The following is a 22448-nucleotide window of genomic DNA, read 5'->3' as shown; positions in this document are numbered from 1 at the left end:
GGGGTTAGCAGCTTACCAGTTTCTTACTGGGACCCATGTTTGGGCTCAGATGTCCTCTTTTTCTCCAGCCTACATTCTGACCTTTCCCCATGATTTTTTTTCTTGTGGGGGCTGAGACAGGGTTTCTTTGTGTAACAGTCCTGGATGTCTTAGAATTCATGTTGTAGACCAGGCTGGCCTTGAACTCACAGAGAACTGCCTGCCTCTGCCTCCCAAATGCTTGGATTATAGGTGTGTGCCACCATACCTGGCTTACTTCTCAGAACTTCTACCAGACACCAAATCCAGGAGGCAGGCATGTACTTTCCAGAGGTTTTTACTGAGGGAGGCACCCAGCCAGAGGGCTGAGGGTCCAGGAAAGGCACACAGCGGCAGTGGGGGGTCTCCGTCTTGGTGAGGGCTGGCTTAGCAGACACAGCACCTTCTATGACCCCTCTTTGGCACTGAGTTGGGAATATTGTGCCCTCACTCCTGCCTAGGTGGCAGAGGGCACCCCACAGTGGCAACTGGCAGTGTAGGCTGGTGAGGGGCCAGGTTTGGCACCAGAGGCTGAGCAGACCAAAGGGACCACCCAGTCACCTCCTGTGCTGGCAGAGCGCTCACGATGGCAATTCAGACAGCTATAAACTGGGAGTCCAATAAATTACGTTGTAGAAGGTGGAGGAATGAGAAGGTTAGAGCTACATTCTTCTCATGGCTCAGGAGTAATAACGTGCTGTTCTGGGAGTTACCATGGGGAAGGGAATGCTTTAGGCCCTGTCTGATCTTACGCCACATTTGGCAGTTTCCATGGGGGTGTGTCCTGTGGGACAGGGGCCTACCCTAGAGGATGGCAACAAAGGGATGGATCAAAGGAACAAGAACTTAGGTTTCAGGAGGGACATGACCAACAACCATCAGGCTTGCCACACATTCTGGCTGCTGGCAGTAAGGGAGAAGCTCCTGTTTCCTTCCCATGGCTCAGGCATACTGGTGTAGGGTCAGGACTGGGGTCTTCCAAACCCTCCACCCCTCCCCAGAGAAAAGTAAAGGACCCATTCCCCCATCAGGGCATAGTTCGTGTAGCAGACCTCAGGTAAAGGTGGGATGGGGGCAGGAAGAAGCAGAGTGTCCCCATTCATATCCACTTACTCTTGAGAGTGGGGTCTTCATGTAAGGCTAGGAGGCTTGGGAGGGGAAGGCATGCAGGGCAGTAAGGGGAGGGTGGGAGCTGCAGCTTCCTTCATGTGATCCAAGATCCTGGAGAAGGGTGGGGACTGGGGACAAGGTCCCCAGTCAAGTGGGGACATCTGGGACCAAGGGCTTAACTGGGGCTGCAGTCTCGCCAAGGATCTGGCAGAGCTCCTGAAGGCGCCCTTGCATCTTGGGGATGCCTGCCAGCTGCTGTTCCAGGCGCTGCTTCTCCTCAGTCAGGCTCAGGCGGGCTGCAGAGTCCAGCTTCTCAAACTTCCAGCCTCCCTCCCCATCAAACTGCAGCAAATGTGTATGGTATTTCCTGAACAGGAGAGAGACGGAAGGCTGTCATAACTGTTTTCCCTCCTCAGGTGGCAGCCCCACCCCTAACTCCAAGAGCACCTACCATAGGGAGGGCCGATGAGTGATGGACAGTAGTGCGATACCAGCATCTTTGGCTGCTTGGAAGATCTTGCCTTCCACATCAATGCTCACAGCACTGGTGCACTCATCCAGGAGGGCATACTTTGGCCTTAAGGTGGGAGTGGGTGATGAGAAAAGCTGAGGATTCCCCACCACTGCCCAACTTCCAGCCCGCCACTGCCCAACTTCCAACCCGCGGCCAACCACTTGTGAACCATGGCCCTGCTGTACTGGGAGGAGGGGTGAGGCTCTCCCATGTAGCTATCTTCCTCCTACTGGGAACACCCATTTTCCATTCCTGTTGGTTTCAAATCACTGAATGTCCTTGAAAGACACTGCAGTGCTCACCTGTGGTAGAACATGCGGGCCATGCCAATCCTCTGCTTCTCACCTCCAGACAGAACGTCCTTCCAGTCACACACAGCCTCCCAACCTGGGCAGGAGGTGAGGGGCTCAGCTCAATTTAACAGATACCCAGTAGGAGTCAGGGTAGGACCAGGGTTAAGCAAGGCTGATGGAAAGCCAGGACACATTTGACCCTGACGGAACTTGTCCAGCTACAGACTTCTGCTCTGTGTCCTCATCTGATAATAACACTAATAACTGAAAAACCTGGAACAAGAACTATCTCCCCCACTAAGATACGCTCTAGCCCTACCCCAATCGGATTTAGAGAGAGGAGGATCTTTCCAAATGTGCTCAGGTTGAGGTCAAGAGGTGGGCTCTAATTCAGTGTGACTAATGCTTTTTTATTTAGGACTGGAGAGATGTCTCAGAGGTTAAGAGCACTGGCTGTCTTCCAGAGGTCCTGAGTTCAATTCCCAGCAACCGCATGGTGGCTCACAACCATCCATAATGAGATCTGGTGCCTTTCCTTTTGGCCTGCAGGAACATATGCAGGCAGAACACTGTATAAATAAATAAATAAATAAATAAATAAATAAATATTTTTTTTGAGACAGGGTTTCTCTGTGGCTTTAGAGGCTGTTCTGGAACTAGCTCTTGTAGACCAGGCTGGTCTCGAACTCACAGAGATCCACCTGCCTCTGCCTCCCAAGTGCTGGGATTAAAGGCGTGTGCCACCACCACCTGGCTAGATAGATAAATCTTAAAAAAGAAAATGGACATTTAAACAGAGACATGTACAGAGGAAAGATTATATAAAGACACACAATGAGAAGTTGGCTGGCTATCTGCTGAGTAGACTCCCTAGGTGTGTCCTTCCTCATAGTCTCTGAAGGACCTAGCTTTGCCACACCCAAATTTGTCTCCAGAATGCTAGAAAACAAAGTTCTCTGTTGAAGCCTGTGAGTCTGTGGCACTTATTAATGGCAGTCCCAGGACACCTAGTGGGTTGTCAATAAAGATCCTGTCAACACTGCCCTCAGCAGGCAGCAGATATTGAAGGCAAAGAGCCTGAGAGATGGTTAGAGTGTTCTCCCCAGAACACAGGCTCCTCACTAGAGGAACTGGGCCACATCTCATGGCCTGGTGCCAATATGCTGCCATAGAAGACTGAATGAACACGTGAGGAGGGTGATTTGTCAGGACTGTGAGCATAAGTAGCAATTCTTCTCCTATCATCCATCCATCCTATGTTTCTACTTGACCAGAAGTTTCCTTAGGGCATGCAAACCATTTTAGCTTGCCCTCTGGTGAAGGGTAATTTTAGCTACTGTCAAACATATAGTACCCACAGAACCTTCCTAGGAAGACAGAAGGCAAATACCTTTGTCTTTGTCCTTCACCACTTCCTCCATCTTAACAGTTTGGGACTGGGTGTGATGGCAACAGCAGTAATATTGGTAATAAGGTGACTTTAGAAATGGAGGTCATGCACAGCATCATAACTTGGTATAAGAGCCTGTATACCCAGAGCCTGTAGTGAACATTTCTGCCCCCCAAACTGTGGCCTGTTTTTTGGGAGATTTACAGCACAGTAGGATAAACACATAAATGATTTGAGCCACCATGAGAACTAGCATGGTTGAATTCAATCCTAAGAGGTTGCAATGGTTGATAGAGGGTGTCCTAGGTAGTCAATGAGGCAAATTCTCTGCTGTAAGTCCCTATTCCTGCCACCCAATCCTGTTTACCTTTCCTCCCTGGCATACTTTGAACCCCTGGATACTGAGGTAACTATCGTCCCCTGGGATTAGGGGAAGAGGTCAGATGTAGGTTGGCAACAGGTTCCTCATTAAAGTCTCAGGACAAAGGGTGACTGGTGTGTAACCCCATGCCCTGCCCCTACCTCCCTCCCGTTGCAGGATGTGGCGGAGATGCACGATGCTCAGGATAGCTTCCAGCTGCTGTTCCGAACAGCCCTTCCTCCGCATATCCTCCGCAGAATCAGGATAGATCACTTGGTCACGCAAGGAGCCCACGGACATGTAGGGCCTGTGGGAAAGCTGCATGTCCACTGGGGCAAGGTAGCCCTATTTCCCAGCAGTGCTCTGTGCCTTAGTAGGCTCCAGAGTGACCCTGGTCACAAAGCTTTTCAGCTGCTGACATGCCACACCCAAGCACTCCACCAGCTAACATGTTCATATACTCACTTATGTGCAAGGACACAAATATATGACCACCCCCATTTGTGAGCATGAGTGTAAGAACCACCCTTCTAATCTGAAATGGATAGGACTAGTTTGTGCTGACTATTGGAATCTGGTGTAATATCTTGGCATCCTCTCCTGAGAGGTGGGCTGTCTCACTACACAGATGGGAAAAGGTGGGGAAGACACAGGGAATGGGTTTACTCACCTCTGAGGGATATAGAACATGCGTTGGGGTGGGGGCTTATAGAGTACACCACTGTATGTGGGCCAGAGTCCACCCAAGATTCGGAACAGTGAGCTCTTGCCACAGCCATTAGGGCCTGTGATGAGCAGGTGCATGCCTTCTTCTACCTGTGGAAGAATCAGGGCATGGCATCCAGAGCTTCAGTCTCTTTCCCCACACCCTGTATGTATCACTGTGCCCTCCTTCCCAGTCTCATAAAGCTTTCTATATCTGAGATAGGAATACAGCTCAGTTGGTAGGGTGCTTGCTGAGCACACACAGACTATGGGTTCAATATTCAGTACCACATAAACCATGTATGCTTGTAATGCCAGCACTTGAGAGGTAGAAACAGGAAGATCAGAAGTTCAAGTTCAATTCAACTTAAATCTTTGGCTACACAGTAAGTTCAAGGCTATTGAGCTACATGAGATCCTGTCTCAAAAAAGAAAGGAAGGAAGAGTGTAAGATAGGAAGGGAGGAAGGAAGAAAAGCAAGCAAGCTAGGTTCATATTTACAAGGTGGCAGGTGGGAAGGGTCTTGCTATGTTGCCTAGGCTGGCGTGGAACTCAGTCCTTCCTGCCTTAGAATCCCAAGGGCTGGGATTTTAAGTGTATACCACCAAATCCTTTCTTGATCTCTTGGCAAGTGACTACAAGGCCACAGAATGGGGTTCTGTATACAGAGCCTCAACTGAATGCCAGATATAGGATACAGGGGAATGGACAAGACTTGGTTCTGTCCCCTGAGGCCCTAACATGCCTGGATAGTACAAGCCAAACACAGGGGCCTCATTGGCTTTTAGGCCCCCAGAGTAGCTGAGCACCAGTGGCAGGAAGGAGGCATTAGTCCATTTAATGCTATTGCTAGTTACTCAGAGAGACTGGGTCACAAAAGAGGCACAGCGCCTTGCAGCAGACATGGCATGGCCATCCTCAGCATTACCATTCTCAGTCCCTTCCTTCTTTCAGTGTAGATGTTTCCTTATCTGTAAGTGATAAGGGTGTTGCTGCGTAGGGCTCCCAGGAGGAACCAGGTTGTGGCCTTTGATTTACCTTGAGCAATGGGATAGGTTGACCTGTGCACCCTGAATCTATCTGAAGTCCTATGTTCTACTGTGTCAGAGTGGGCCCTGCCATTGCAAATGAAATTAGCTACATAAACATTAAGGCATACTACAGGGGAGTGGGCCAAATCCAACATGACGGGAGTCCTTACAAAGAGGCAAGGTTCAAATAGACACAGATAGAGGGATGTGTATGTGTGTGAGAATAGAGACAGAGACAGACAGCATAGGGTGACATAGCAGAAACCCAGAAACATTAAGGACTGTCAGTGAATCAGAAGTCAGACAAGGCGTGGGGTGCGTATTCTCCCTAAGGAACCCATCTTACATCTTACTCCTTGATTACTCTCTCTCTCTCTCTCTCTCTCTCTCTCTCTCTCTCTCTCTCTCTCTCTCTCTCTCTCTCTCTCTCTCTCTCTCTCTCTCTCTCTCTCACCCCCCCATAGGCTTCTGGCCTCCAGACTATAGAAGGAGACCATTTCTGGCGATAATGCTACCTAGGCTAGAGGGCTTGTTTAGGGCAGCCCTAGGATACTCACCAACATAGGACAGTCGGTTCTGGAGGATAAGAGTGGCAAGAGGGTTTCAGGCTACCTCAGGGCCCCAGTACATCTGATTCTTTGGCAGCCTTGCTCCCCACCCAGGTGCAATCTGCTCACCCAGGCTGCGGTGTCTTTGCATGCTTGGGCAAGCCAGGAAGCTATCTCCCTTGGGTCCATCAGGGACCACACCATTATGTTATGCTGTTTTGGGAAGAGGCATGTTCTCTACACTGCCTCAACTACCTTTCAAGGATCTTTGCCCTTGCTCTCTTCCAGGCTCAGCCAACCCCTCAGTGAAGGCAGGAGCCTGATATTCCACTTCCTCTTGCATCTTTCTACGTTCCTCCCTGGCTGAGACATGGCAGACCCAGGCCCCTTTGTCCCTTAGCCCCTAACTCCAGTTGGGTCCACCTATCTACCTCCTATGTTTTGAGGAAAAGTTTCACTGGGCTTCTTCTCATCAAATGACGATCAACCTTTCCTGGGCCTTATTGTACTCTGGATCAAAGTCTAACTAGAGACTTATTTATTTATTTAGATTTTGTTTTGTTTTGTTTTTTGAGACAGGGTTTCACTGTGTAGCCCTGGCTGGCCTGGAACTCACTATGCAGACCAGGCTGGCCTCAAACTCACAGAGATCTGCCCACCTCTGCCTTCTGAGTGCTGGAATTAAGGACGTGTACTACCACACCAAACAGTGGGTAATTTTTGAGGGCACCCTACTCTTTGATTTAAATTTTGTTTCTAATAGTCCAGAGTTTGTGGAAGCCTGATGAGATAAACAAATGATCAAGCCAGAGTACTTTGGTAACCCTTGAACAATCCTGGTAACTGTGAGTCTATTTTATCAGCACTCACAATATTGCTTCAGAACTCATGGTCAGAGACACGTTGGTCTCTCAGTTTGACCTTGGCCTATCTTCCACACAGACCTGGTGACAATACCATTGCTAGCACAACTAAGTGAGGTGCCAAGGGTTAGGGTTCACAGATGCAGGTGACCAGATAACTGGGAAGTATACCCTGTCCCCAGTTACTTGGCCCAGACTGGTTAGCATTTCAGGTTGGGCATGCTCCTCCATTTGACCTACCCTGATGTTGAGGCTGGCCACCACCACCTCTCCTGTGGGTGTGATGATGGGAATGTTCTCACAGATGATTCCCTGTTCCACATCTACCACCTGGCCTGTAGAGAGAAGGCATGGAAGGATAGGAGCACAGCATTTTTCTTCTTTCCTGTGACTTGCTGCTCACCCCTACTCCATAGGCACAGGTTTAACCTGCCTCAATAGCAGGCCCTGCATTCTCAAATAGTATGGTATGGTACAGGACCCCATAGAAAAATAAGTGGTCTTCCAACTAGTTGATAACTCCAGAGTCAAGTAGAATGTCACCTCTTGGTCCTCTGGAACCCGAGGCATTGGGTGGGTACTCTTGCCCTGTGACAACCCCTCTTGGCAACACTATAAGACCAGCTTCAATGCCTGGGCTCCTCTGCTGCAGTACAATGACTTCTGTGAACTGGCAGCAGGCTCGACTTTCTTTTGTGCTTGTCCTCTGCCTTGATTTCTTTTTTTCTTTTTGAAACAGGATCTTATATTATAGCCTCCCCTGGTCTTGAATATACAGCAATCCTGCCTCAGTCTCCCAAGTGCTGGGATTATAGGCATTAGGCATCAATTATGAATGTAAATGTGTTATTTATTTACCTATTAATTTGTTTAATTTTAGAAGGAATACTGACCTTGACATCACCATGTCTGCTTTATGTGGCAGTAGGGATGGAACCAAGGACCTTGTATATGCTAGGCAAACACTAACTGAGCTATATCCCTAGTCATGCAATACTTTTGTTTTTATTGCATTGTTGGGAAATGAACCCAAGGTCTCATACATGTTAGGCAAGCACTCTAATACTGAACTACACCCCCATCTCTCACTGCAATGATTTATCTGTTTGCCTTGTGTGGGTGTGTGATACCCAGCACTGAGAGTCCAGAACCCCATGTCTTAACGGATAACCCAGACCAACACAGTTGGGAGGGTGTGTCAGCAGCTGAACCAGTAGCCAGTATTTGGAGAATGCAGGCTGTTGGGCCATCCCCCTACCAAGTGACCTAGTTTTTTTTTTTTTCCGAGACAGGGTTTCTCTGTATTGTTTTGGAGGCTGTCCTGGAACTCACTCTGTAGACCAGGCTGGCGTTGAACTCACAGAGACCTGCCTGCCTCTGCCTCCTGAGTGCTGGGATTAAAGGCGTGCGCCACCAACGCTGGCTGTGACCTAGTTTTCAATGACCTTTCTGGCAATGAGTGCTGAGTGGATGAGACAGGGTACACGGGGTCCTTGAGTGTTGGAAAGGTGATGTGAAAAGACAAAGTAGTGGGTAGAAGGCAGAGGAAGCACTCTGCACAGAGGGCACCTTACCTTGAATCTTCAGGGGCCCCTCTACACGGATACCAGACTGTACCGTGGCCCCAGGCTTAGCCTGAGTCTCCTCTAGATCCCCGGTCCTCTTAAAATGACAGTGCTGCACATCTTCAAATACCTGGAACATCTCATACACCCTGGCTGTGTAGCCAGCCAGCTCTGTCACCTATAAGGAAGGTGATATGGTCTCAACCCCGACTAGTTTAGGAGTGCGAGAGCAGGCAGGGTGGGAGCTGCACTGGGGTTTACCTCCTTGTAGGATGACATGATCCTCTCAGTGGCATCTGCAGCAGCTGTGAGGAGGTTTCGGGCAATGGTGAAGGCTTCTGTGCGCTCACTAACCAGCTCCTCCTCCTTCATTTCCAAGGCTGCCTTCTTCATGGCTTCTGAATCTACAAGCCAAGGTTGGAGATAGGAGGGACAGCAGAAAGTCACAGAGCCACCATGGAAAAGATGAGCATTGTGCATGCCATGTTACGACAGACAGATGTACAGACTCACATATGTTCTCCACAGCATAAATGAAAACTGACTCACAGGAGAAAATGGGTAAAACTTGTTCTTGGATTTAATTTCTTAGCTATGAGACTAGAAAAGCAAACAATTAAAGAAAAACAGAGCAACTTGAACTTCAAAATAAATACTCTTGAGTACCGAGGGACATCATCAGCAAAGTACAAAGGCAACATATAGACTGGGAAAGAATACTTGTAAACCACATGGCTAGTAAAGGTATAGTCCTCTAAAACTTTTCTTAACCCAGAGCAACCCAGCATTTGAGTCATGAAGGCAGGAGAATCTTGAGTTCACAAAGTTAGCAAATGATCCAAATAATATATATATATATGTGTGTGTGTGTGTGTGTGTGTGTGTAAGCCAGGTGTGGTAGCTCACACCTATAATCTCAGTACTCTGAAGGTTGATGGAAGAGGACTGCCACAGGTTCAGGGCCAACCTAACCTATACTGTGAAACAATTTCTCAAAAAAAAATTAAAGATATATAAAGAACAATCAGGTGGGCTGGTAAGGTGACTCATTTGGTAAAGGTGCTTGCCACCAAGCCTGATGATGTGACTTGATCCCCAGAATCTGTATGGTGGAAATTGAGAACTAACTCCCAAAAGTTGTCTTATGACCTCTACATGTGTGTAGTAACATGTGTACTTCCTTATTCTACTACCATAATAAGTAAATTTGTCATCCTGACCAGGGAAGCTAGAGCAAAGGTAGGGAAAAGCAGACACTGGCTAGGTGAGAAGTAGGATTCCCCATGCATTGCCGGAAGGAGATAAAATGGAAAAGTACTTGGCAGTTCCTTACAAAGTTAAACAGTGAATTACCAAAGGACTTAGGCATTCCTCTCCTAGCTATATATAGTCAGGAGAAACAAAAACATGAGCTCACACAGAATCTTGTATGGAATGTTTACAGTAGTGCTATTCATAATAGCCAAAAGGTGGAGATGATCAGCATGTTTGGTAAATGATGAATGGATGAACACACTGAGGCAGATCTTTTTAATTTTCTTTTTTATTTAATTGTTGTTCTTTTTTTGTTGTTTTTCATGTTGTTGAAATATAACTGGCAGAAGAACAAAACTAGGTCCCTATCTCTCACCCTATACAAAATAATTACGTATGAATCAAATATCTTTTGTACCTTGTTACAAGGTACACTCTTCAAATCCTAGCACTTCGGAAGTTGAAGATTAGGATCAGAAGTTCAAGGCCCTCCTTGACTACATAGTGAATTCCACAACAGCCTTAGCTACATGAGATCCCTGACTAAAAAACAAAATGCAGGCTGGGTATGGTGGCACACACCTTTAATTTCAGTATGTGGGAGCTAGAGACAGGTGGATTTCTGTGATTTTGAGGCCATCTTCGTTTACAAAGCAACCTCCAGACCAGCCAAAGCTACATGGTATGACTCTGTCCAAAAATAACAAAATTAAATACCAAATGAAAAAAAACAACAACCAGCAATCCAGTTAAGAAATGAGCTAATGTGTCTGGGTGGTAATGGCACATGCCTTTAATCCCAGCACTCAGGAGGCAGAGGCAGGTGGATCTCTGTGAGTTTGAGGCCAGCCTGATGTACAGAGCAAGTTCCAGGACAGCCTCCAAAACAATACAGAGAGAACCCTGTCTCGAGAAAAAAAAAAGGTAAAGTGTTTGTTACATGAGCCTGAGTTCAATCTCTGGGAGAAGTGATTCCACAAAGTCCTCTGACCTACACACACATTCTTTGTGGCATGGTTACCACATCATATATATGTACACACAATAAATAGTAAATAAAAAAACAAATAAAAATGTTGCACACCCTAGCTACCAAAGAAATGCAAGTTAAAACTATACCAAATTCCATCATCCTAGAGAGGATGGCTACTACCATCAAGTTCCAGGTCCACAAGAGATACAAAGTGAGAACCACAGTCTTAAAGTAAAAAGTCTGCCAGGTGATGGTGGTTCACACCTTTAATACCAGCAGCAGAAGGCAGAGGCAGGTGGATCTCTGACTTCGAGGCCAGCCTGGTCTGTAGTGTAAGTTCAAAAACCAAAAATAAAAGTTTTTAAAAAAGGAAGACAACAAATGCTGGGAGGATGTAGGTAAAGGTGAACCTTTTTCCTTTTTTGTGCAAGAATGTAAATGCGTGCAGCTGCTACGTCAATCACTGTGAAGAAGCCTCAAAAAACTGAAAATAGAACTTCCATATGATCTATCTGTATCACTCCTGGCAAACATGTAAAGGACTCTAAGTTCTACCACCGATATATGTGCACATCCATGACTATTGCTGCACTATTCACAATAGCCAAGAAATGCATCCAGCCTTGATGTTCATCAATAGATGAATAGATAATGAAAAATGTTATATATGTATATATACACACACAATGGAGGTTTTTTTCAGCCATAAAGAAAAGTGAAATTATGCCATTTGCTAGAAAATGGAAATAACTGGAGATCATACTAAGCAAAATACACTGGACTCTGAAAGACAAATATCATGTTTTTCAAAAATTTATGAAAATGGAGACTAACAGGAGCAAGGAGAGAGACAGGAGAATGTAACAGGAAGTGAATCTGGTCATAGTGCATGATATAGTTGAATGGAAATGTCTTTATGAGCTGGGCAATGGTGGTACACACCTTTAATCCCAGCACTTGGGAGGCACAGGCAGGCAGATCTCTGTGAGTTCAAGGCCAGCCTGGTCTACAGAATTCCAGGACAGCCAGAGCTACATAGAGAAACCCTGCCTCAGGAAAACAAACAAAAATGTCTTTATGAAATCCATCACTACATACAATGACTATATAGTTAAAAAACAATTGTGATAGGTCATATGCAATGGCACATGCCTGTCTCAAAAGAGCAGAAAGACAAATTGTGGTATATGTATACAATGAAATATTAGTCAATTCCCCCCCAAAAAAGACAAAAGAAATATTAGCCACAAGAGGGAATGAAGGACTTGTTCTCTTCCAACATAAATGAATCTTGAAACAATTATGCTCAGTGAAATAAGCCAGACAGCAAAGGTTACATACCATATGATTCCATTTCTATTCAGATGTCTGGAATAAGCAAATCTATAGAGATAGAAAGCAGATTAGAGGGTGCCAGGGGCTGAGTGAAGGAGGATTAGGAGTGACTGATAAAGGATATGGAATTTTCTTTAGAGCTAATCAAAATGTTCTTGACTTAGAGTAGTGATGGTTGTGCAATTGTTAAAAAATAACTGATTATATGCACATACACACATATATAGCTATATACATATATGTATGTTTGTAATACAAAACATAAAAGACCCAGAGACTGATATTGGGGTTCAAACTTCAAGCTGAATATCAGAAAAGCAAAGTAGCCAGCCACTAGCTCTCACCTCTAGCTCAGGCTGAAATGGTGGTCCTGTCTCCATGAGCTCTCATCAAGTCTCAGACTGTAACCTCTCCTCAGCCTGGCTGGAGAATGAATGCCTCTCTGAGACCTTGCTTCTATCTTACATACCTCTCTAATGTTGGGATTAAAGGTGTGAGCTATAATTCTCTTTTAGACTGATTCACTTTTGTGCAGATCTGGGTGGCCTTGGACTCACAGAGATCTGTCTACCTCTTAATCCTAATGAGTCCTAGGATTAAAGCTGTGTATCACCACCTCCTAGTTTCTGGCTCCTGGGATTAAAGGTGTGTGCCACCACTGCCTGATTTCTATAGCTTGTGGCTGACTTTGCTTTTCTGAATCCTCAGGCAAGCTTTAATAAATCACAAATAATATATCACTACATGTATGTATGTGTGTATTTATGTATATTAATTAAAAATACATTTTGGGAATTTTGGTTTGTTTGAGACACGGTTTCTTTGTGTAGCCCTGGCGCTCCTAGAACTAGCTCTTGTAGACCAGGCTGGTGTTGAACTCACAGAGATCCACCTGCCTCTGCCTTGGAAGTGCTGGAATTAAAGGCCTGAGCCATCACTGCCCAGCTGAGCTTTGTTTCTGTTTTTTTTTTGGTTTTTCAAAACAGGGTTTCTCTGTATTGTTTTGGAGCCTGCCCTGGAACTTGTTTGGTAGGCCGAGTTGGCCTTGTACTCACAGAGGCCTACCTTTCTCTACGTCCTGAGTGCTGGGCTTAAAGGCATGTGCCACCAACACCCAGCATGAGCTTTGTTTCTTAAGTATGACTTTTCTCCTCCTGACCTTGCTGTCCCCCACATTCGCCCTCATATCCTACTTTGTGGTCTCTAACCTCCTATCAAAGGACTTCTCTGGTTTCTCACAAGTATCAGTCCTGTTTAAATCTGCTTTTATGGTCACAGTTTATATCTAATGGTTATGCCCTTAAAGTCTCCTTAGTTGACAGTTTCAACTTTCATGAACTTGTGACCCACAGAAGAGCAAGGCTTTAAGAAATACTAATAATTATTATTAGTAGTATATGTATGTATATGTGTATATGTATATATAATATGTGGGTACACATATACCACAGCATGCATATAGGGGGTCAGAGGACAGCTCTGTGGAGTAGGTTCTTTCCATTTTAAAAACATGATTTATCTCTTTTCATTTCATCTGCATTAATGTTTTGTCTGTGTGAGGGTACAAGATTCCCTGAAACTGGAGTTACAGACAGTTGTGAGCTGCCATGTGGTTGCTTAGAATTAAATCTGGGTCCTCTGGAAGAGCAGCCAGTACTCTTAACCACTAAGCCTCCTCCCTTCTCCTTTCACTTTTATGTGGGCTCCAGAAATCAAACTCAGACCACCAGGTTTTCACCTTTACCTGCTAAGCCATCTAGCCAGTTCCAGAGCAAGGTTTATACACACAGAACATGTAAATGATGGTGGAGAACAGGAAGGAAGCCAGCTCCAAGGGCCCTTGGTGCAGATGGATAAATAATAAGTGCCCACTGAGGAGTCATCAAGGGACCACTTTTTTGTAGCTGAAGCTGTGGGAAGAGGTAACCAGGATATGTATGACCCTCAAGAGAATTAATGGCCAGGGTTGGTCAGGGAGAAAAAGTTACAAAGAGTCAACTCTGAAAAAGTTCAAGTTTAAAAGGGAACAAAATGAATGCCTTTGGGGCCTGTCCGAGGAAGTGGGGTGTGGGAATTAATACCCAAGGGTGTGGTGAGCTAAGTCTAAATGGTCTCCTTTCCACTGTGTCTTCAAAGACATAGCTACAGTAGGCAGCAGAGACATTAGCCCTCCTTCCCAACATCCCTACAGCTTTTCCTTTGTCAGTGAGACAAAGGAAGGGGGCCCACAGGTCTTTGTGGCCAGGACATTCTGCAGCAGCTAGCACTTTCTAGAGGCAGAGCATCCTAGGACCTTTGGAGTCAAGGCTTGGCAGGAGGAGCAAACAAGATACTGTAAATCCTATCTCTTTTTCAGCCGTGGGGTTAGGGTTGCAGGGCAGCAGAACAAAGCTTATCTAAAATCGTCTCAAGTGGTAAAGTAGCTTCCTCTAAGGCTTTCTTTGAAGTACCTGGAACATCACTTGCCTTATCTACACCCTATTCCAGCTCACCATAAAAGGTGATGGAGAGAAATCACACAAAGAAGTGACATATACAGAGAAGTAGTACTTAGGAGAGCAGTAAGGCAGAGCACATAAAAGCATGGTGGTCAAGGTAGGCAGAAATAGTTAAATGCTTTAAAAAATTCAAGTTGGATATGACTGAAAGAAAAATAACAGGTGACTTGCAGAATTACTGAGCAAAAAGACCAAGAAGCTAAAAGCCTAAACATGACTCACTGGTTAAGAGCAATTGCTGCCGGGCGTTGGTGGCGCACGCCTTTAATCCCAGCACTCGGGAGGCAGAGGCGGGCGGATCTCTGTGAGTTCGAGGCCAGCCTGGTCTACAGAGCGAGTTCCAGGACAGCCTCCATAGCCACAGAGAAACCCTGTCTCGAAAAACCAAAAAAAAAAAAAAAAAAAAAGAGCAATTGCTGCTTATGGTGGTTTGAACGAGCATGGCCCCTTATAGGCTCATACTTTTGAAAGCTTGGTCCTCAGTTGGAACTTTTTTGGGAAGGATTAGGAAGTATGGCCTATTGGAGGAGGTGTGTTAAGGATGGTGGGGTGGGCTTTGAGGTTTCAGAAGCCCATGACAGGCCCAGTCTCTCTGGCTCTCTGCCTGTAATTTGTGGATAAGATGTAAGTTCTCAGCTACTGCTCCAGTACCATGCCTACTGGTCTGCTACCATGTTCTCTATCATCATGTCATGGACTCATCCTCTGAAACTATAAGTATCCCCTAATTAAATGCTTTCTTTTATAAGTTGCCTTGGTCATGGTGTTTCTTCACAGCAACAGAACAGTAAAACATTGCTCTTGCAGAGGACCTAGGTTTGGAGCTTACAACTGTCTGTAACTCCAGTTACAGGGGTTCTGATGCCCTCTTCTGGCTTCTGCAAGCACAAGACATGCACTTGGTACACAAACATACATGGAGGCAAAACACCCATATACATAAAAAATATTAAAAAGAAAAACATGAATATTTGAAGGAAATAAAAATCTGAAGCAGGGGAAGGAAGCAGAAACCCACACCTGAACCACTGTACTAAAGCTGAAGGATACAAAAGAGAAAGAAAATGACAAAGGTATCTAGAAAGAAAACATATGGTACTAATAACTAAACTAACAAAATTTAACAGCTATGCAAGAAGAGAGAAGCCAATGGAATTTTGTCAAATGACTAGAATAAATAACTTTCCACTAAATTTTTATGCTTAACCTAACTAGTTCAGGAGTAAGAGTGAAAGATAAAAAGAGTGAAAGATATTTTCAGACAAGTTAATTGAAAAAGACCCCATGAAGCCAGACAGTGGTGGCACACACCTTTAATCCCAGTATTTGGGAGGCAGAGGCAGACGGATCTCTGTGACTTTGAGGTCATCTTGATCTACAGAGCAAGTTCCAGGATAGCCAGGACTACACAGAGAAATCCTGTGTTGAAAAACAAGCAAACAAGCAAACAAAAACACACAAAAAAGAAAAAGACCCAATGATACCCTTACTGAAAGAACTTTTTAGCTAGGCACAGTATAATCCCAGCACTGGGATGGCTAGGGTGTCAAGTTCAAGGGTAGTCTGGACTACAAAGAGAGACTCCATTTCAAATAAAAACAAACCATTAAAAAAGAGAGAACTTCCAAAAATGTCTATCAGGAAGGATAACTGAAGGAAGGGAATGCTGAGCACAGAAATCAGTATACATATGGTTGAGTTTACACACATTACACAAAGCCATAATAGAGAATGAAAGCACATGATAGTCAGGTGTGCTGGCACTCACTAGTAATCCCCAGCACTCTGGAAATGGGCAGGAAGATCAACAATTCAGTCATACTCAGCTATATACTGAGTTCAAGGTTAGCCTGAGCTATAAGAGGCCTTCTCTCAAAAACCAAAACACATCAGGCAGTGGTGGCACATGCCTTTAATCCCAGCACCTGGGAGGCAGAGGCAGGCAGATCTCAGTGAGTCTGAGGCCAGCCTGGTCTACAGAGTGAGTTCCAGGACAACCAGAGCTACACAGAGAAACCCTGTCTCTAAAAAACCAAAGGAAAAAAATCCAAAACAAACAGAACAACCCCCCCAACTAAATTTCAGGCTGGGTTGTAATGATAGGTGTCATGGGGGTTGCTTCTTGAGGTAAACTATTCTAAGGTTTAGGAGGAGGAGAGCCATTGATTAACCTAAGGAAGCTTTCAAGAATGCATGTCCACCTTTTCAAGGGCAATCACTAAAAATTGAATGAATAAACTGCAAACCAGTAGAGAAACAAACAGAAATAAAGATAACTTGACCACCACCAAAGTGACAGGTAGGGCCGGCAGGCGTCCTACTGCCTACAAAGGCCTCCACCCTTGCAATTTGTAAGTACCATTTGTTAGAAGAAACCAAGGCTGGGTCATGAAGGGGCTTACCCAAGCCACTTCTTGTGCTTATCTCCAATTAAAACTGGGCTAAGGACAGTGGGTAAAGGGTACACACATGTGGAAAAGCAGTATGTGGGGCTCTTAAATTATGGTCCTGTGCTATGCTTCTTGGCACCAAGGACCATGAAATGCATACATGGCAGCTAAAAGCTCTGAGAAATGCCTGACTTCTGATAATCTCAAGGCCAGTAGGGTCTTAGTGTACCCATGTAGAAGGGGAAAGTGGGCTGGCTGAGCTCTGGACCCTAGTTCCTGGATTCTTGGTTCTTACCTGACTCTGCATAGCCAGTTGCTGTGATGATAGGGACAGCTACCATGAGCAGGCCAGATGCACTCCACACATATTTCATGAGGAACTGTTCCAGCATGACATACCACAGGCGTTCCAGCAGAATAAGGTTGATCTGTGAAGCCAGGTCTTGATAAGATTGCTGTAGTAGTGCCAGCTCCACCTGCAAGGGTAATAGATATCCAAAAGTCTTGTGACAACTCTTGGGGGGTAATGGTGAGAATTCCCAAGTTTGGCCCACATTCATGCTATGTTGTTTGATGGCCACAAGGCCAATGGCTTGGGGACTATATTTGTGGTAGGGCCAAGTCTGAAATAGGGCTGATGGTAAGGGACTGCCTGATGTTATGGAGCAGCTCCTAGTCTCTCAATTACTGCTGTGGTTGGGACATTCACCACTCCCCTCTCTGTACCCTGCCTGGGCAGTTTCTGGATTCAGGCCTTTCATCTTCTGCTGATCCCTTTTCTTTGGGTTCCCTCCTAGTGCCTCTTCACTCCAGAAATCACGGGCAATAGTTTTTCTACCTTGAACTAAGCCTCAAGTTCTTCTCCTACTTCTTTTTTGTTTTTCTTTTTTCTTTTTTTTTTTTGGTTTTTCGAGACAGGGTTTCTCTGTGGCTTTGAAGGCTGTCCTGGAACTCACTTTGTAGACCAGGCTGGCCTCGAACTCACAGAGATCCGCCCGCCTCTGCCTCCCGAGTGCTGGGATTAAAGGCGTGTGCCACCAACGCCCGGCCTCTTTTTTGTTTTTCTTTGAAGACAGGTTTTGTTATGAAAAAGTGTGGGGGACCTTGGCAGATTCCATGGCAGGCAAGGGTGACAAGGGTGGGGATAAAACATGCCAGGCAGACAGAGCTTAAGTGAGAAGTTTTATGAGAAAGGGGAGGGAGGGAGAAGGAAAGAGAACAGAGGCAAAGAGGCACAGAGACAGAGAGAGAGAGGACAGGAGAAGAGGGAGACAGGAAAAGTCCTGTCTGCCCCAGGGGACCAGCAGGAAAGAGATCATATGAGTGGGTAGGGGGTCAGTCTTTTCAAGGGGTCCTTTGCCCCTGCGTGTAGACTAGTGGCCATGGAACCCTGGGCTGACCAGGGCACTGCCTGAGTATGTTCTGCCAGGTGCCAGGGGCGGGCCAGCATAATGCCTGAATCCTTACAGGGTTTCTTTGTGTAACAGCTCTGGCTGTCCTAGAACTCACTCTGTAAACCAGACTGGCCTCAAACTCAGAGATCCACCTGCCTCTGCCTCGAGTGCTGGGATTAAAGGCGTGTGCCACTACCACTGGGCAATAAAGTTCTTGGTTTTGTAAAACTCAGACAACAGTATGTTTACTTAGGCTCCATTTCCTGCTACTTTTCCAGGACTCTTCTATGTGAGAAAAGTACACTGAATTTTCTCACCAAAAACAAGGTGAATATACTCTCAAATCTGGTGGCAGCTGCAATCAGACAGACAGGCTTCATGGAGGAGTCTAGAAATATTGGGAAATATTCATGGAAAGGTGACTGTTGTGTTTTGGATTGCTCTGCCTCCCACCCCTATGCTCGGTAATGGTACTGACTGTCAAGTGTTTTCATTTCTTTATCCATTTTACTGCCACATACTTCACTGTGTATATTCTCATGTCTATTGTAGGACACAGAAACGGAGATAGACAAAGTGACCTACCCAAGCTCATATTGCCTGGAGGTAGCAAACAGTACGGAAATATGGACTGAATGTACTGGGCTGTTAAGAGAACCAGATTTTCATTTGTTTTGAGGTATGGTGGGTAGAATTTAGGTTCTTGTGCATTCTAGGCCTTGAGCATGCTAGATGAGCACTCTACCACTGGGCTTTATTTCTAACCATAGAGAACCAGACTTCTGTTTTTTATTTTTTGTGACAGGGTTTCATTGTAGGCCTGGCTGGTCTGGAATTCTTTAATGTAGACCAGGACCAAACTCAAATTTGTGGCAATTTTCCTATCTCTGCTTCTCAAGTACTAGGATTATAGGTATGTCCCACCATGCCTGGCTTTTTTATTTTTGAGATTCACTATATAGCCCATGAACTCACAGTCATCCTCTTGCCTCAGCCTGATAACCAGATTCTTACAAATGAAGCTGATTTAAAACTTATTTTGTTCTTTCAACCAGTAGGTTGTACACACGTGTGTGTACATATGCATATGGATTGTCTGAAATTCTAGCAAGAATAATACCATGCTGTTTGCCTGCCTGCCTGACAGCCAGCCAGCCAGCTAGTCAGCCAGTTAGTTCCCTTCTGTATAAACTGTTGACTTGAACGTAGGCTCATGTCCACAGTTCACCAGTCAGTGGGATTAGAGTGGGACATATGAAGTTAACTTACCCATGGTGATCCATCACTTCATACAACTTAGACAAGCAGAACAAGGGTGCACACAAGGTCCCTGGGTTCCAGCAAGTGAACTCTATTGTTGAATGTGCTACTTCCTGAAACTAGCTCAGAGGAAGTCTTTCTAAATACCACACTGTTTCTTTTGTACCCTCTGCCTAGGCCTGCTCATATAACCCGACTTTCCTCAAACCCAGCCTCTCATTCCCGAAGTGAGTAAATCACCTTACAGCACCCTGGTAATCTAGGTTCATGTTTTGAGCTAGTAGTAGTGCCAGCTAAGGCTGATGGTGTAGCTATGGGTATTGTGCCAAGTGTCTCACCCAAGGCCCCAGCTGCTTGCCAAGGCCCTGCAGCATGGTATTCAGAAGAGAGTGGGAGAGAGGTTATAATGAGGGTGAGGCATTTTTTCTCCTAATCTGAAACCTGACCTGGACCAGAGACCTCTCTTTGTAGAATGTAGAGACAAAATCCTTTCTGAAAGTCAAGGACAAGCCTGATTCTCCGTATGATATTCATGCAGCCAATGAGACAAGGTCCTGGGGTTAGTGGCTACCTGACCCAGGAAACACACAAAGACCTTCTTGAAATGGGTGCTTTTGTGTTCCTCCCCCGCCCCAAGCACTGGGGAACCGAAACTAGTTGCTAGAATAAGGCCTGAGGCAGCTGCAACCACAGGGATAAGGAAGGGGAGGGGCTGCCATAGAACAAAGCTTGCAGTGGCCTGAAGTAGCCTTTCCCAGTGTCTGAGGGCTCTCCTAGCCCCAGCCCACCTCACAGAGTGGCTGGGATCTGGGCGGAAGGGCGGTTACAATGGAGGTGTGTGTGTGTGTGTGTGTGTGTGTGTGTGTGTGTGTGTGTGTGTGTGTGTGTTGGGGGTTGAGGGTGGAGCTTGTCAGACTGAGCACCACAGCAGAGGCTGGGGTCAGGCATCCCTATCCCTGGGAGAGAGGGAGGCAGCTAGGCAGGTTGCTTGCCAAGCCTGTCAGTCACTAGCCAGGGGTTCTGACAGCCTTGACCCTGAGCACCAACACCACTGCAGTTGCTGTGCTGAATTTTGCTTGTTAACCTCTGCTTGGGCTGAGTCATGCCCATAATACCGGACAGCCCAGCCAGCCAGCTCTGCTGGACGCTGGCCTTCAAAGGGCCCAGAGATGTGGGAGGTTAGGTGGCAGGCTGTGTCCTACCATCCCTGCTCCAGATGGTAGGAGTCTAATCCCCCCATTGGTTGCAGGAATGGTTGACTTAAAGACTGGAGTGAGCTGGACCAGTAGCATCACATACCACTAGAATCCAAAGAGCCAAGTCCAAGACAATTAATTTCACCAAGGAAGGAAGCAGAAGTGGCCTGGAGGTTGCAGGCAGCCAGCACCGGGAAGTTCCCACCCAGTGGTGCCATTTCTCCATTTCTGCACCTTTAGATTATAGCCATCCAAGGCCTACCCCCAAGCTTGTCCCAGTGCCTATTCATAACTTTAATATGAGCCTGAGTAGGCCTTAGGCTTTCCCTTCTCCTTATAGCTGGCTGCCATGGGTCTCCCAGCCACCTCTTCTCCTATATAAGCAGTATTTCAACCTGCCCCACCTCATGGCCCCCGTAGAAGGCAATTTCCTCTGAGTTGGCCACCACTCGAGAGTGCATGTAGCGCAGTTCCCCCTTCCGACGTGCCTCCTCTGCCACTAGCTCTCCAAACTTGGGAGAGAAGGCTCGTAGCACGTTGGCTGTTAGGAACACCACCAGGCCAGCGATGGCTGAGGGCCAGGCTGTGCCAGCTCCTCTGGAGCGGGCAGCTCGAAGGAGAGTGTAGGAGGTCACCGCCACATCCAGGAGTGGCTTGGTCAGGTTAGAATAGAGGTGGGCTACAGAGGCAGCAAAGGCTACCACATCCTCCGTCAGAGACTGGTCAGGGTTTCGAAGCCGGCCATCCATGTTGCTTACTCGGTAGTAAGTCTGATGGGAGAAGTAGAGGCTGTAGGCATGAGCAACTAGACGGCTTCGGAAAGACAGAGCCAGCTGGCCCTCTAGGTAGCGGATAGCACTGTTGATGAAAGTGGCAGGAAGGGCGATGAGGAGCCACTGAAGCAGTTGCCAGCTAAAGGCCCGTGGGTCCTTACGTACAATGCAGCGGGCCAGTCTGCCATCCAGGCGGGCCACATACACAGACAGGAAAGTTCGGCTTACCAGGGCAGCAGAATGCAGGGCCAGCAGCCCTGTTTCCCGGCACAAGATTCGGGGGAACAGCAGCCTCAGGAGCACCAGGAGCCGCTGCAGGAAAACCCGGTTCATGCCAGCCTTGGCTGCTGTGACCCCAGAGGTCTCTTGATCTTCAGCTGGCACCTGAGGGCCTCTGGAAGGAGTCAGACACTGCCGTACTAGAGGGTAGATTTTGTGGACTCCATAGGCTGTGAGGGCCAAGACCACAGCTGTACGCTTCAGTGTGGTCACCCTTGAGGACCGTGGAGTGGAGAGCACCGGCATGTCACCTGGACTGGTGGGCAGGCTGAGGGGCTGGGGCTACTGCCCGAGGCTGCAGTTGCAGGGCTCGTTGTCTAGACCACTGGAAACCTTGAAGTGGTCCCTGAGACTGTTGTTTTAGGCCCCTGGGGTGGTGCTGGGGCCCCTGAATCGGTTGGCTTGGGATCCTCCAGGGTCGTGGCCTGCTTCAGGCAAGCCCAGGTGGAGGAAACTGACTTCCCTCTCCAGATAGTCCCTTAGCCCCTGAGGTCAGAGCCTGGAGAGGTCTTAAGCAAAGAGGCTGTCTCTTCCTTTCCACCCCCTCTTACTGCACCTCCTCCCCCCCTTGTAACGCCCCTCCCCGAGGCACCAGCCGTGTTCGTCTGCTTGCCAGCCGGGCTGAAGCTTCTGTGATTTCGCCACAGCCCAGAATCTCCACCCACCCACCCCTCCCCAGAGGGAATGGGGGGTGGAGT

At 46.8% G+C, this 22448-nt stretch overlaps 1 protein-coding gene across 2 annotated transcripts; it reads right to left on the bottom strand.

Annotated features, from left to right (window-relative positions):
• Positions 1 to 300: 300 nt before the first annotated feature.
• On the bottom strand, positions 301 to 22308 carry Abcd1 (ATP binding cassette subfamily D member 1). Of its 2 annotated transcripts, none has more exons than XM_005086948.4 (10): positions 21103 to 22308; positions 17144 to 17324; positions 8660 to 8802; positions 8408 to 8576; positions 7074 to 7168; positions 4357 to 4502; positions 3848 to 3993; positions 1945 to 2029; positions 1580 to 1705; positions 301 to 1495 (listed from the first exon to the last, which is right to left on the bottom strand). In XM_005086948.4, the coding sequence occupies exons 1-10, from the start codon at positions 21994 to 21996 to the stop codon at positions 1276 to 1278; spliced, it is 2205 nt and encodes a 734-aa protein (XP_005087005.1). In that variant the 5' UTR covers positions 21997 to 22308; the 3' UTR covers positions 301 to 1275. The 2 variants fall into 2 exon arrangements, with proteins under 2 accessions (XP_005087005.1, XP_012981346.1); XM_013125892.3 differs by having other exon boundaries at positions 21700 to 22305.
• Positions 22309 to 22448: the final 140 nt, after the last annotated feature.

The sequence above is a fragment of the Mesocricetus auratus genome, unplaced genomic scaffold (assembly GCF_017639785.1).
Source record: "Mesocricetus auratus isolate SY011 unplaced genomic scaffold, BCM_Maur_2.0 Super-Scaffold_100003, whole genome shotgun sequence".
Classification (NCBI taxonomy): Eukaryota; Metazoa; Chordata; class Mammalia; order Rodentia; family Cricetidae; genus Mesocricetus; species Mesocricetus auratus.
This window is presented reverse-complemented; position numbering and strand designations above follow the sequence as displayed.